The sequence below is a fragment of the Theropithecus gelada genome, chromosome 16 (genome assembly GCF_003255815.1).
Source record: "Theropithecus gelada isolate Dixy chromosome 16, Tgel_1.0, whole genome shotgun sequence".
Lineage (NCBI taxonomy): Eukaryota > Metazoa > Chordata > Mammalia > Primates > Cercopithecidae > Theropithecus > Theropithecus gelada.
The window spans coordinates 28261869-28277977 of NC_037684.1; the positions used below are offsets into that span (position 1 = coordinate 28261869).

The window sequence follows — 16109 nt, forward strand, 5'->3', positions numbered from 1 at the left end:
GGCTAGTTTTTTGTATTTTTTAGTAGAGACGGGGTTTCACCGTGTTAGCCAGGATGGTCTCGATCTCCTGACCTCGTGATCCGCCCGTCTCGGCCTCCCAAAGTGCTGGGATTACAGGCTTGAGCCACCGCGCCCGGCCATCTTGCTTATTTTCTAGTACAGGGCTTAGCAACCTCAGCACTGTTGACATTGTAGACCAGATAATTCGTTTTTTGTTTTTTTTTTTTTTGAGGTAGAGTCCCATTCTGTCGCCCAGGCTGGAGTGCAGTGGCACGATCTCGGCTTACTGTAACCTGCACCTCCTGGGTTCAAGTGATTCTCCTGCCTCAGCCTCCTGAGTAGCTGAGATTACAGGCGCCCGCCACCATGCTTGTCTAATTTTTGTATTTTTAGTAGAGACAGGGTTTCACGATGTTGGCCAGGTTGGTCTCGAACTACTGACCTCAAGTGATCCGTCCACCTCGGCCTCCCAAAGTGTTGGGATTACAGGTGTGAGCCACCACACCTGTCCTGACCAGATAATTCTTTATTGTGGGTGGCTGTCTTATGCGTTGGAGGATGTTTAGCAGCATCCATGTTTTCTATCCACTAGATGCCAGGAGCACTCCCTACCCTAGTTGTGACAAGTATGTCTCTAGACATTGTCAATGACTCTGGGGAACAAAATCCCTCCTGGTTGACAGCCATTGTTCTAGAAAAATACTTTGGCACTCAGTGGGTGCTTCAATATTTATTAAGTGGATTAAGTGGTGGATACTTAATTGGATGATGGATGCATGAGTGCATTCAGCATATTAAAAATTTTTGGAGCATTGAACAACGTGTATAGCCTTGTGTTCTTCCTTTCCTCTTTTCATAGATATCTCCATTCTTCTGTCTCTTTTCTGTTTCTGGCATGTTGATCCATCCTTTGCTGCATTTTCCTCCACCCACATTTGATTGCTCTTTTAGACAGTGCGACTCTTTTTTTTTTTTTTTTTTTTTAAGTCTCACTGTCGCCCAGGCTGGAGTACAGTGGCATGATCTCGGCTCACTGCAACATCTTCCTCCTGGATTCAAGCAATTCTCCTGCCCCAGACTCCCAAGTAGCTGGTATTAGAGGTGCGCACCACCACACTCAGCTAATTTTTGTATTTTAGTAGAGACAGGGGTTTCACCATGTCGGCCAGGCTGGTCTCAAGCTCCAGACCTTAAGTGATCTGTCTGCCTCGGCCTCCCAAAGTGCTGGGATTATAGGCGTGAGTCACCGTGCGCTGCCTGTGTTGCTCTTTTTTTTTTTTTTTTTTTTTTTTGAGACTGAGTTTCGTTCTTGTTGCCCAGTCTGGAGTGCAATGGCATGGTCTCGGCTCACTGCAACCTCCACCTCCTGGGTTCAACGACTTTCCTGCCTCAGCCCCCCAGTAGCTGGGATAACAGGTGCCCGCCACCACGCCCAACCAATTTTTGTATTTTTAGTAGAGATGGAGTTTTACCATGTTGTCCAGGTTGGTCTCAAACTCCTGACCTCAAATGATGCACCCGCCTCAGCCTCCCAAAGTGCTGGGATTATAGGTGTGAGCCACTGTGCCCCGGCTAGACCTGTGCTACTCTTATATTTACTTTTGTTCAATTCAGCAAGTGACTCCTGAGCAGCTATGGTATGCTGTAGAATAATGAGAGAGAACCCTAGAAAGATATGGTACTGTCTGTGCTTAAGATCTCATTTGTTGGCCGGGTGTGGCGGCTCAGGCCTGTAATCCCAGCACTTTGGGAGGCTGAGGTGGACGGATCACGACATCAGTAGTTCCAGTCCAGTCTGGCCAACATAGTGCAACCCCGTCTCTACTAAAAACACAAGAAATTAGCCGGGTGTGGTGGTGGGCGCCTGTAATCCCAGCTACTCAGAAGGCTGAGGCAGGAGAATCGTGTGAACCTGAGAGGTGCAGGTTGTGGTGAGCCGAGATCGCGCCATTGCACTCCAACCTGGGCGACAGTGCGAGACTCCGTCTCAAAACAAAACAAAAAAACAAAAAAAACCCCAACTCATTTGTTAAAATGGACATAGGTGTATGAAATGTTCCTCCAAATTTTAATTCTTATTTCAAGGTTTTTTTTTTGTTTGTTTGTTTGTTTTGAGACAGGATCTTGCTATGTCGCTCAGGCTGGAGTGCAGTGGCACAATCTTGGCTCACTGCAACCTCTGGCTCCCGGATTCAAGCGATTCTCCTGCTTCAGCCTCCCAAGGTAGCTAGGGTTACAGGCGTGTGCCACTAAACCTGGCTAATTTTTGTATTTTTAGTAGAGATGGGGTTTCACCATGTTGGCCAGGCTAGTCTTGAACTTCTGACCTCAAGTGATCCACCTGCCTCGACCCCCCAAAGTGCTGGGATTACAGGCAAGAGCCACCGCCTCTGGTCTTGTTTTTATTTTTTTTGAGACAGAGTCTTACTCCTTCACCCAGGCTGGAGTGCAGTGGTGCAATCTCAGCTAACTGCAACTTCCGCCTCCTGGGTTCAGGTGATTCTTGTGCCTCAGCCTCCCAAGTAGCTGGAATTACAGGCTTTTGCCACCGTGCCCAGCTAAGTTTTGTATTTTTAGTAGAGATGGGGTTTCACCAACTTGGTCAGGCTAGTCTCAAACTCTTGATCTCAAGCAGTCCACCCCGCTTGGCCTCCCAAAGTGCTGGGATTACAAGCATGAGCCACTGCACCCAGCCTCAGGATATTTAAATTGATATTAATGGGCCACCGTAGGGTTGAGTTAGTAATTGTTAAGTACTTATCAGAATGGGTGAAATTGCTGTCGAATTTAAAATCCAATTTTAACAAAACCTACCCATTCAATTTTTACTTATTTTCATTTGTTGCAATTGTCTTTGGTTTCTTGCTATTAATTCTGTTTTTGTCTAAAACCTGGTTGAAAAATATACAAAGTGACCTTGGTAATTTTGAACTTCTTGTTCGTTGTGAATGTTGTTGGGGTGGGTTGTTGTATTGAAAGGTTGTGAACAGCTGATACATCAGTTTTTAAATAAAAATTTAAAAATTCTTTTTTTTTTTGAGACGGAGTCTCGCTCTGTCGCCCAGGCTGGAGTGCAGTGGCTGGATCTCAGCTCACTGCAAGCTCCCGCCTCCCGGGTTTACGCCATTCTCCTGCCTCAGCCTCCCGAGTAGCTGGGACTACAGGCGCCCGCCACCTCGCCTGGCTAGTTTTTGTATTTTTTAGTAGAGACGGGGTTTCACCATGTTAGCCAGGATGGTCTCGATTTCTTGACCTTGTGATCCACCCGTCTCAGCCTCCCAAAGTGCTGGGATTACAGGCTTGAGCCACCGCGCCCGGCCTTTTTTTTTTTGAGGTGGAGTCTCTCTCTGTTGCCCAGGCTGGAGTGCTGTGGCGCAATCTCGGCTCACTGCAACTTCCGCCTCCCGGGTTCAAGTGATTCTGGCACTTCAGCCTCCCGAGTAGCTGGGATTACAAGCACCTGCCACCATGCCTGGCTAATTTTTTTTTGTAATTTTAGTAGAGATGGGGGTTCCACCGTGTTGGCCAGTCTGGTCTCAAACTCCCGACCTCAAGAGATCCGTCTGCCTCCCAAAGTGCTGGGATTATAGGCGTGAGCCATTGCGCCTAGCCTAAAAGATACTTCTTATTAAATAGAGACAGGTTCTCACTTTGTTACCCAGGCTGGTCTCTAAGCACAGGCGATCCTCCTGCCTCAGCCTCTCAAAGTGTTGGGATAGCAGGCTTGAGCCATAATGCCCTGCCTGACTCTCTTTCTACCAAACATTTATGTTTCATCTCTGATACTGTTAGAGAGATTTCATTTGATTTGAACTATGGGATGAGAAGAATTCCATTAGGGAGGAGTGTCTGGAATCTTTTTCTTTTGAAGACACAACTGTCTTCTCCTTAGATTGTCTGGGAGATAGAGTAGACAAAGCTATTGTGGTTTTTTCAGAGAGGATCCTGAAATTTGTTTTACCTATCTCTGTTTCTTTGTGTTGATAAATGGTTTATTAGGATATTAAATAATTAAACATATATTTAAGAAAAAAAGATGATTTTCTTGTTGATGTCTCAGATTCCTATTCATATGACTGATTCTTGTAAGGAAGAACTGGGACCTTAAGATTTTGCTGAGTGAGGGAGGTGGCCTGTTTTTTTAAGGTCAGTTTTTTCCTCTTGTGGGATTTTGTTCAGTGCTTTGATACAAAAACTGTAATTTACTTTGTAGTCAAAACTGACATCAAAGGAAAGTACTGTTACCTGAGGCATGAAAATAGAAGATAGCATTAAGATTTAGAATTGTTCTTGATTTTCGTGTCTTTTTAAAATAACTTGCAATTGAAACCTGAGTTTTAGAGCAGCAGAATGCCATTTGAATAAAGGCCCCAGATTGTAGTGGTAACTAGGATACCTCTTAGATAATTTTAAGTGTACGAGAAAAGCAACAACTAAACTGGATTCTTCATTTATCACATGTAAAAGGTAGTAGTTGGTGTTTTTGTACTAAGGAAGTCTCCTGTTTTTCAAATGTAGGAATATTTGGAGTGAAACATTAGGAAATTGAAGAGAAAAATAGGCTTTGTCATTTTAAAGACGAATAGAAGAAGCATTTTGTTTTTTTTTTTGAGATGGATCTTCGCTCTTGTTGCCCAGGCTGGAGTGCAGTGGCGCAGTCTTGGCTCACTGCAACCTCCACCTGCGTCCTGAGTTCAAGCAGTTCTCCTGCCTCAGCCTCCTGAGTAGCTGGGATTACAGGCATGCGCCACCAGGCCCGGCTAATTTTGTATTTTTAGTAGAGACAGGGTTTCTCCATGTTTGTCAGGCTGGTCTCAAACTCCTGACCTCAGGTGATCCGCCTGCCTCGGCCTCCCAAAGTGCTGGGGTTACAGGTGTGAGCCACTGCACCCTGCCAGGAAGCAATTTTTAAAAGTGCATTACTTGAGTTTTATCAAGACTTATTTCTGAATTCTATGATGAATTTGACATCAGGAAGATTTTTTTTTTTTTTTTTTGAGATGGAGTCTCGCACTGTCGCCTGGGCTAGAGCACAGTGGCGTGATCTCGGCTAACTGCAACCTCTGCCTACTGGGTCAAGAGATTCTCCTGCCTCAGCCTCTAGAGTAGCTGGGACTACAGGCACCTGCCACCATGCCTGGCTAATTTTTTGTATTTTTAGTAGAGGCAGGGTTTCACCATGTTGGCCAGGCTGGTCTCGATCTCCTGACCTTGTGATCTGCCCGCCTCAGCACACAACGTGCTGGGATTATAGGCCTCAGCCACCCCGCCCAGCCGGACATCAGGAAGATTTTAAATAATATTCTCTGGTGTTTATTTTTAAGATATTGACTCCTGAGGTTGTGAAAAGCTTGTTTTATCTGTTTTTTTTTTTTTTTCGAGACAGAGTCTGGCTCTGTTGCCCAGGCTGGAGTGTAGTGGCGCAGTCTCGGCTCACTGCAAGCTCCGCCTCCCGGGTTCATGCCATTCTCCTGCCTCAGCCTCCCAAGTAGCTGGGACTACAGGCACCCGCCACCATGCCTGGCTAATTTTTTGGAATTTTTTTTTTTTTTTTAGTAGGGACGGGGTTTCACCATGTTAGCCAGGATGGTCTTGATCTCCTGACCTCGTGATCCACCCGCCTCGGCCTCCCAAAGTGCTGGGATTGTTACAGGTGTGAGCCACTGCGCCTGGCCTTTATCATGGTTTTTAAGATGGAAGGGCTTAAGAAAGGAATGAGAATTACTGTGTTGCCGAACTTGAGGCAGCCTCAAGATGTTTCTGAAAATCAAGGTCTCTGAAGAACACAGATGGTGAGGTTTGTAGTTCTAATTTAATAGATCAGAAAGGAAATACTTAAAATTCTGTAGAGAACCTTCTTGTTCTTTTCTAAATTTAATGTCAGGTTTAACCTCAAGGCTGTTAGATCCTTAGCTGCATGTGGTGGTGTTCACTTGTAGTCCTAACTTCTCGGGAGGCTGAGGCAGGAGGATCACTGGAGCCCAGGAGTTTGAGGTTACAGTGAGCTATGATGGTGCCAGTGCTCTTTAGCCTGGGAGACAGAATGAGACCCTGACTCAAAAAAAAAGCTATTAGATTCTTTTTTTTTTTTTTTTTTTTTGAGACAGAGTCTCGCTCTGTCACCCAGGCTGGAGTGCAGTGGCGCGATCTCGGCTCACTGCAAGCTTCGCCTCCCGGGTTCACGCCATTCTCCTGCCTCAGCTTCCCGAGTAGCTGGGACTATAGGCGCCCACCACATCCAGCTAACTTTTTGTATTTTTTTAGTAGAGACAGAGTTTCACCGTGTTAGCCAGGATGGTCTCAGTCTCCTGATCTCGTGATCCGCCCGCCTCAGCCTCCCAAAGTGCTGGGATTACAGGCATGAGCCACCGTGCGTAGCCTGTTTGTATTCTGTCACTAAGAAATCTGGAATGAGTTAAATTTCATTTGGGGAAAAATAGAAAATTGCTAAACCACACTAATTTCTAGGGGAGTTTTTTGTTTTCTCCATAGTGATTAGTGAAAAGGAAGAAGTCAGGAGACCTGGATATGAGGCCTAACTCTGCACTTTACTCCTGAGTGATCTTGGGCAGTTGCCCTTTGATGAGTCAGTTTTTCTCATGTACATATAGGTACCCCTACTTCTGGGACTTCAGTGTCCTCACCCATAAAATGGGAAGGATAATGCATCATTATGTAATAAATGGCATTGATAGGAGTGTGTCATGCATACAGTCCCTGTGGAGCCAGAAGAAAGCTTGAGAGCCACTGTTGGTAGTCAACACTAAAGTCAGTCACTTGATAAAGATGATGTTTCTTTGACTTTTTTTATGCATTTAATTTTTTAAAGGGGTCCTCCTATGTTGCCCAGGCTGGGCTGAAACTCAGAGGCTGAAGTGATCCTCCCTCCTTGGCCCCTTGAATAGCTGGAATTATAGGCAAGCGCCACTGATGAATGTATTTTTCAGTTAGAGTTTGAATTGAGTCTATTTTAGGAAGGCATCTTTAACTGTATAATATATTGCTTAAAAAAAAAAATTGCCATGCTAGAGAATTCCTGCTTTGCTTAAATAAGTGGAGCACACTGACAGGCATAAGGCTGTTTTCTTTAGGTCATTATTCACCTTGTAGCATGTAGATTGGATCACCTATGGACGTGGAAAGAGTAAAGGACTTGTCTGAATCTTTTTTGGGTCATTCTAGGGGATCCTTTCAATTATCACAATGGCCAATGGCTGATAGAACTAGAAACCCAGGCCGGATACAGTGGCCGATGCCTGTAATCCGAGCACTTTTGGAGGCCGAGGTGAGAGGACCACTTGAGGTCAGGAGTTTGAGACCAGCCTGGCTAACTTGGTGAAACCCCGTCTCTACTAAAAATACAAAAATTAACCAGGTGTGGTGGCATGCGCCTGTAGTGCCAGCTATTTGGGAGGCTGAGGCAGGAGAATCGCTTGAACCTGGGAGGAAGAGGTTGCAGTGAGCTGAGATGAGGTTGCAGTGAGCTGAGATGATGCCACTGTAGTACTCCAGCCTGGGCAACAAAAAAAAAAAAAGAAAGAAAATAGAAACCCCCTCAAAAAGGCAGGACCTCTGGTGACTGGAATTAGTTGAAAATGTTTGTTTCTGAATCAACTGTTATTTTCCCTGTTTTTTGTTTGTTTTTTGTTTTGAGATGGAGTCTCGCTCTGTTGCCCAGGCTATAGTACAGTGGCGCAATCTCGGCTCACTGCAAGCTCCGCCTCCCAGGTGCATGCGATTTTCCTGCCTCAGCCTCCCCAGTAGCTGGGACTATAGGCATCTGCTACCATGCCTGGCTAATTTTTTGCATTTTTAGTAGAGATGGGGTTTCGCCGTGTTAGCCAGGATGGTCTCGATCTCCTGACCTTGTGATCTGCCCACCTTGGCCTCCCAAAGTGCTGGGATTACAGGTGTGAGCCACCGCGCCCAGCCTGTTTTCCCACTTGTTTCCTACTAGCTTTCTTTGATAATGCTGTGGGCACTTTGGAGTGGAATGGTCACAGTAAACCCAGGGGATTCAAAGAAAAGAAAGGTTTTTGTTTGTTTGTTTTTCTACTTCTTGTGTTTTCTTTATTTTAAATTCCTTTCCCTCACCTGGTGATAAATGTTCTGCTTATGATTTACTGTTTTGATCAATTTTTAAAGCCTCATATGTTAAACGACTGGCAAGGCAAGACTGCTCTTAGTTTTGAAAGCAGAAATGAGAAGGTATTTCCCTTGGAGGGAATTTATCGGCTTATTTCTTGAAGTGAGTGCAGACACCGTTCCCCATGGGAACCACCTAGCCTGAGTGCTGTCCAGTTCTTTGTGGTTAGAGCAAATAGCTCTATTGGGCAGCCAGCCTATAGTGGCATCACACTGGCAGGAGTTGGGACTTTGAAGACTTTTACAGTCTCATTTCTGATCAAATTCTACTCTCCTGCAGTAGTTTTTGGTTTTATAGAACTTTCGGAAAAATTTCCCTTTCCTTTAATCATTCCCAGAGCATTGAGAGAAGTATTAAATTACTCCATTATTGACGGAGAGGTTTTAGTCACCCATGTAAGGAGTTCAGAACCAGGCCTTCCCAGTGAGCTGCCATGCAGGTTTGATGTTTTTTTTTTTTTTTGAGACAAAGTGTCACTCTGTTATCCAGGCTGGAGTGCAGTGGTGCGTTCTCGGCTCACTGCAACCTCCGCCTCCCGGGTTCAAGCAATTCTCCTGCCTGAGCCTTCCAGGTAACTGGGATTACAGGCGTGCACAACCATGCCGGGCTAATTTTTGTATTTTTAGTAGAGATGGGATTTCACCATGTTGCCCAGACTGGTCTTGAACTCCTGGGCTCAAGCCGTCTTCCTGTCTCGGCCTCCCAAAGTGTTGGGATTATAGGCATGAGCCACCACGCCTGGCCTCCTAATCTTATTGGTCACCTTGCTTAGAAGCAGTTCTTCCATGGATTGATTGGTGAGGTTGGTTACCCTCTTGAACCTTTCTTGTCATCTGTAAGTTGTACTCATGGTGACCGTCTTATTTTGGCTTCCATTTTTTGGGGGGAGGGGGTCAAAAAATGGGATTTCCTTAAAATGGCTTTGTGGGGGTATTGTTCTTGAGTTCTGGTTTTAGTCTGATCTGTAAAATGAGGATTACTCACAGACTATAATAGAGGGACAACTATATAGTTTTTGAGTGTTAAAGTGTTTGGTGACCTGATAAATGGCTATCAGATTCCAGGGATGTGACTATACCAGATGTTGGTAAACTGTGGCCCATAAGTTAACTCTGGTCTACAGCCTGTTTTTTTGTGGCCCATAAACTAAGAATGATTTTTCCTTTTTTTTTTTGAGATGGAGTTTCACCCTGTTGCCCAGGCTGGAGGGCAGTAGCATGATCTTGGCTCACTGCACCTCCGCCTCCTGGGTTCAAGCAATTCTGTTTCAGCCTCCTGAGTAGCTGGGACTACCGGCACATGGTAGTCATGCCTGGCTAATTTTTGTATTTTTAGTAGACACAGGGTTTCACCATATTGGTCAGGCTGGTCTCGAACTCCTGACCTCAGGTGATTCACCTGCCCACCTCGGCCTCCCAAAGTGCTGGGATTACAGGCGTGAGGCACCGCGCCTGGCCTGATTTTCACATTTTTAAGAGGTTATAAAAATCAAGAAAATGAGAAGATAAACCGCAGACTGGGAGAAAATACTACTTGCAGAAGATATAGCTGTTAAAGGACTGTTATACGGAATATACAAAGAGCTCTTAAAACTCAACAATAAAAAAGTAAAAACAACCCAATTAAAAATACAACAATAGCCGGGCGCGGTGGCTCAAGCCTGTAATCCCAGCACTTTGGGAGGCCGAGACGGGCGGATCACGAGGTCAGGAGATCGAGACCATCCTGGCTAACACGGTGAAACCCCGTCTCTACTAAAAAATACAAAAAACTAGCCGGGCGCGGTGGCGGGCGCCTGTAGTCCCAGCTACTCGGGAGGCTGAGGCAGGAGAATGGCGTGAACCCGGGAGGCGGAGCTTGCAGTGAGCTGAGATCCGGCCACTGCACTCCAGCCTGGGCGGCAGAGCGAGACTCCGTCTCAAAAAAAAAAAAAAAAAAAAAAAAAAAAATACAACAATAAATACAACAATAAAAAAGTAAAAACAACCCAGCCAGGCATGGTTCCTCACTCCTGTAATCCCAGCTGGGAGGCTGAAGTGAGATGATTGCTTGAGGCCAGGAGTTGGAGACAAGCCTGGGCAATATAGTGAGCACCCATCTCTGATTTTTTTTTTTTGAGACAGAGTTTCGCTGTTGTTGCCCGGGCTGGAGTGCAGTGGCGCGATCTCAGCTCACCCCAACAACCTCTGCCTCCCAGGTTCAGGTGATTCTCCTGCCTCAGCCTCCGCAGTAGCTGGGATTACAGGCATGCGCCACCACACCCAGTTAATTTTGTATTTTTAGTAGAGACAGGGTTTCTCCATGTTGGTCAGGCTGGTCTTGAACTCCCAATCTCAGGTCATCTGCCCGCCTTGGCCTCCCAAAGTGCTGGGATTACAGGTGTGAGCCACTGTGCCCGGCCTAAATTTATTCATTTATTTATTTATTTATTTATTCTTTTTTTTTTTTTTGAGACGGAGTCTCGCTCTGTTGCCCAGGCGGTAGTGGGAGTGCAGTGGCCGGATCTCAGCTCACTGCAAACTCCACCTCTGGGTTTACACCATTCTCCTGCCTCAGCCTCCCGAGTAGCTGGGACTACAGGCGCCCGCCACCTTGCCTGGCTAATTTTTTGTATTTTTAAGTAGAGACGGGGTTTCACCGTGTTAGCCAGGATGGTCTCGATCTCCTGACCTCGTGATCTGCCTGTCTCGGCCTCCCAAAGTGCTGGGATTACAGGCTTGAGCCACCGCGCCCGGCCCTAAATTTATTTGTTTATTTATTTATTTTTTGAGACGGAGTCTTGCTCTGTTGCCCAGGCTGGAGTGCAGTGGCCGGATCTCAGCTCACTGCAAGCTCTGCCTCCTGGGTTTACGCCATTCTCCTGCCTCAGCCTCCCGAGTAGCTGGGACTACAGGCGCCCGCCACCTTGCCCAGCTAATTTTTTGTATTTTTAGTAGAGACAAGGTTTCACTGTGTTAGCCAGGATGGTCTCGATCTCCTGACTTCGTGATCCACCCACCTCAGCCTCCCAAAGTGCTGGGATTACAGGCGTAAGCCACCATGCCCAGTCCGAAAATTTTTTTTTAATTAGGTGGGCGTAATGGCGTGTGCCTGTAGTCCCAGCTACTCGAGAGGCTGGGGTGGGAGGATTGCTGGAGCTCAGGAGTTCTAGGCTGTAGTGAGCCGTGATTGTGCCACTGTGCTTCAGCCTGGGCAATGGAGAGAAACCCAGTCTCTTTAAAAAAAAAAAAAAAAAAAGGGACAGAAGTCCTGGACACCTTACCAGAGAAGAAAAACAGATGACAAGCATATGAAAAGCATATGAAAAGATGTTCAGTATCATAAGTCATTAGGAAATTGCAAATTAAAACAACTGATTTAAACAGATTTGCCAGGCTCTGGACTGTATCACAGTGGAACTAGAAGATGAGGTGTGCAGTCTCTTTCAGTTGTCATGCCCAGTTCTCTTGTTCTCCTGGGCACTTGTATCTAATGGTAAAGCTGTTGTTATGAATTTGTTTCATTTGCAGGTATATGAATGACCTAAAGCTACAAATAAAGACGGAGAGAGAACAGTGCCAACTGGAGCAGGGCAAGAATGCCAATTCCTCCTCCCCCGCCACCCCCACCTGGCCCTCCTCCACCTCCCACGTTTCATCAGGTAGGTAGTCCTTCCATCAGGCTATCTCAAAACCTTTGAGTAAATAGGTTGATGGTCCTCACATATTATTATTATTTTTTAACCCCTTTGGTTAAAATTTCTAGATTTTCCTACCCATAGCATTCCTATTCTTTCATTCTGTTTTTAACATTCCAGATTGTTATTCCTAGCATTAAAGGATACATAGGGCTTCCTTGTACAAGACATAGTATATAATCAATGACATGTGGTATAGGAAGGTGGAGAATAAACAAGTCCATCTTCTTTAGCTGGTTCTGATTCCTGAGACGTCCTCTTAGGACCATAATGGCATGTGTGCTTTCCTTGTCCTGGTTCACTCTAAATGGAGATTTGGACACGGTGGCATTGGAGTAGGAGCTAGTGTTTTCCCCTAAAACTATTTGCTGTATAAAAGTTAGTTTGTTGTTTCTTTGGCATTTTTGAGGAAAAAGTGGTGAGGAATCTTTTTTTTTTTTTTGAGACAGTCTCGCTCTGTTGCGTAGGCTGGAGTGTAGTGGCGCGGTCTCGGCTCACTGCAACCTCCACCTCCTGGGTTCAAGAGATTCTTCTGCCTCACCTCCTAAGTAGCTGGGATTACAGGCATGCGCCACCACACCCAGCTAATTTTTGTATTTTTAGTAGAGATGGGATTTTACCATGTTGGCCAGGCTGGTCTTGAACTCATGACCTCGTGATCCTCCCGCCTCGGCCTCCCAAAGTGCTGGGTTTGCAGGCGTGAGCCCCCGCACTTGGCCTGAGGATTCTTAGTGGTTGTCTCTTGATACCACTTCATCATCTTTTCTATTCAAAATCAGTTCATTTTAAAGCCAAGTCCATCAAGTCCAACACCTTATCAAGAAGGAAAGGAGTTTTGAAATGTGTTGGTTCGAAGACCGAAAGATTCAATAATAGGAAAAAAAGCAGTGTGGTTTTTGAACCAAACAGGAAGCTACTTTAACCATACCTGGATTGTGATACCTGGTTTCACATGAGAAAGAGGGAACCTGAGGCCAGGCGCGGTGGCTCACACCTGTAATCCCAACACTTTGGGAGGCTGAGATAGGCGAATTGCTTGAGGTCAGGAGTTCGCAACCAGCCTGGCCAACGTGGTGAAGTCATGTTTCTGCTAAAAATACAAAAATTAGCCAGGTGTGGTGGCAGGCGCATGTAATCCCAGTCACTCAGGAGGCTGAAGCAGGAGAATTGCTTGAACCCAGGAGGTGGAGGTTGCAGTGAGCTGAGATCACGCCACACTCTGGCCTGGGTGACAGAGCGAGACTTCGTCTCAAAAAAAAAAAGGCGGGGGGGTGCTGGGCGCAGTGGTTCATGCCTGTAATCCCAGCACTTTGGGAGGCCGAGGCGGGCGGATCACGAGGTCAGGAGATTGAGACTGTCCTGGCTAACACGGTGAAACCCCGTCTCTACTAAAAAATACAAAAAATTAGCCGGGCGTGGTGGCAGGCTCCTGTAGTCCCAGCTACTTGGAAGGCTCAGGCAGGAGAATGGCGTGAACCTGGGAGGCAGAGCTTGCAGTGAGCGGATATCATGCCACTGCTTTCCAGCGTGGGTGACAGAGCGAGACTCCGTCTCAAAAAAAAGGAACCAAAGGAACCTGTATGCATTCTATTTTTGTAAAATTTGGAAGTAAAAGTAACTTCAGAGAAGAGTAGGCCAGAGAAGTGTATGCGTGCATGCATAGGTGTGTATGTGTGTTTATGTGTATATGTTAAGTGTTTAACAGTTGAGAAATTGTACCCTGAAGAGGAAAAGTGACTTGCCTATCTAATTTGTTTCAGAACTAGAACTAGAGTTCAGGTTTACCCACTTCTGTTTGTTTTCATAACCTGTAGTTTTTAGACATTTTGTTTTAAGAATATGTATGAACCGCCTTTTAGATGAAGTTTTGTGTGGAAGCCCAATAAATGAAGTAGATAAAAGCAGAGCTTGGCCGGGCGTGGTGGCTCACACCTGTAATCCCAGCACTCTGGGAGGCCGAGGTGGGTGGATCAGTTGATGTCAGAAGTTTGAGACCAGCCTGGCCAACACCGCGAAACCCCATCTCTATTCCCATCTCTACTGAAGATACAAAAATTAGCTGAGTGTGGTGGTTGGGAGCCAGTAATCCCAGCTGCTTGGGAGGCTGAGGCAGGTGAATCACTTGAACCCTAGAGGCAGAGATTGCACCCAGCACTTTGGGAGGCCAAGACGTGCAGATCACAAGGTCAGGAGATCGAGACCATCCTGGCCAACGTGGTGAAACCCCATCTCTACTAAAAATACAAAAATTAGCTGTGCGTGGTGGCATTTGCCTGTAATCCCAGCTACTTGAGAGGCTGAGGCAGGAGAATCGCTTGAACTAGGGAGTCAGAGGTTGCAGTGAGCTGAGATCACGCCGCTGCACACCAGCCTGGGTGACAGAGTGAGACTCTGTCTCAAAAAAATAAAGCAGAGCTTGTATGATTATAGTCAGGGTAGAAAGAGGAGGCAGTCAATGAAGGCTTTTAGGTAGGTGGTGATACTTGAGCTGAGTCTTAAACCATGAGTAGAGCTTAGCCAGAAAGAAAGGAGGGAGGGAGGGCACTTGAAGCTGAGGAAGCAGCATGTGGAAAGATACTGATTTGGTGTTAATTAATTAATGAATGAGACAGGGTCTCACTCTGTTGCTGGAGTGCAGTGGTTCTGATCATAACTCACTGCAGCCTCTAATTCCTGGGCTCAGTGATCCGCTTGCCTCAGCCTCCTAAGTAGAGGGCACTACATGTGCATGACACTGCACGTAGCTAATTTAAAAAAAAATTTTTTTAGGCTGGGTGCAGTGGCTCATGCCTGTAATCCCAGCACTTGAACCTCTGTCTCAAAAAAAAAAAAAAATTTTTTTTTTTTTTTTGTAAAGGCAGAGTCTCACTTTGTTGCCTAGACTGGTCTTGAACTCCTGGCTTCAAGTGATCCTCTTGCCTGGGCCTCCCAAAGTGCTGGGATTACAGGTGTGGGCCACTGTGCCGGCCTCGTGCTGATTTGTAAGAAAGCATATAGAGGTTTAGATTATTGCTTGAGGGGATGTGGTAGCAGATGCAGCTGGAGATGTACGCTGAGGGTTTAGATTTTTTTTCTGACCATCATGAGAAGTTGTTGAAATATTTTCAGCAGCAAGAGTAACCTGTTTTTGCACCTTTCCAATGCAGTTTGGGGGACTGGGGTTGGGGTCGAGCCTGGAGACAGAGGCCTGTTGCCACTGAAAATTTAGGTCTAAGGCTGGGCACAGTGGCGCATGCCTGTAATCCCAGCACTATGGCAGGCTGAGGCAGGCGAATCACCTGAGGTCAGGAGTTCAGGACCAGCCTGGCCAACATAATGACAGCCCATCTCTATAAAAATACAAAAAAAGTTAGCCAGGCATAATGGTGGGTGCCTATAATCCCAGCTACCAGGGAGGCTGAGTTGGGAGAATCACTTGAACCCAGGAGGTGGAGGTTGCAGTGAGTGGAGATCGCACTATTACACTCCTGCCTGGGCGACAGAGCAAGACTCCATCCCCCCCCCCCCAAAAAAAAAGAAAAAGAAAAAGAAAATTTAGGTCTAAACTAAAGCTATCAGCATGGATAGTGGAGTCGAGATATTTAGAGGGAGGCCGGACACGGTGGCTCATGCCTATAATCCTAGCACTTTGGGAGGCCGAGGCAAGCGGATCACGAGGTCAGGAGATCGAGACCATCCTGGCTAAGATGGTGAAACCCCGTCTCTACTAAAAATAGAAAAAATTAGGTGGGCGTGGTGGTGGGCACCTGTAGTCCCAGCCACTCGGAGGCTGAATCAGGAGAATGGCGTAAACCCAGGAGGCGGAGCTTGCAGTGAGCCGAGATTGCACCACTACACTCCAGCCTGGGCAACAGAGCGAGACTCCATCTAAAAAAAAAAAAATGTTATTTAGAGGCCAGGTGTGGTGGCTCACGCCTGTAATCCCAGCACTTTGGGAGACTGAGGCGGATGGATCACAAGGTCAGGAGTTTGAGACCAGCCTGGCCAACATAGTGAAACCCTGTCTCTACTAAAAATACAAAAATTAGCCAGTCAGAGCGAGACTGTGTCTCAAAAAAAAAAAGATATTCAGAAAGTGAAATCTTTTTTCTTTTTTTTTTTTTTTGTGAGACAGGATCTCACTGTCACCCAGGCTGGAGTACAGTGGCATGATCTCAGCCCACTGCAGCCTCCGCCTCCCGGGTTCAAGTGATTCTCATGCCTCAGCCACACGAGTGGCTGGGACTTCAGGTGTTCACCACTATGTCTAGCTAACTTTTGTATTTTTTTTTTTTTTTTTTTTTTAGG

At 46.2% G+C, this 16109-nt stretch overlaps 1 protein-coding gene across 2 annotated transcripts in view; it reads left to right on the forward strand.

Moving 5' to 3' along the window:
- The window catches only part of WIPF2 (WAS/WASL interacting protein family member 2), a 67964-nt gene that overhangs the window by 21949 nt on the left and 29906 nt on the right, over positions 1-16109 (forward strand). For both annotated transcript variants that reach the window (XM_025363735.1, XM_025363736.1), the window contains exon 2: positions 11656-11786. In XM_025363735.1, the coding sequence (XP_025219520.1) occupies positions 11724-11786 (63 nt within the window). In that variant the 5' untranslated portion in view covers positions 11656-11723. The remainder of the gene's footprint in view (positions 1-11655; positions 11787-16109) is intronic.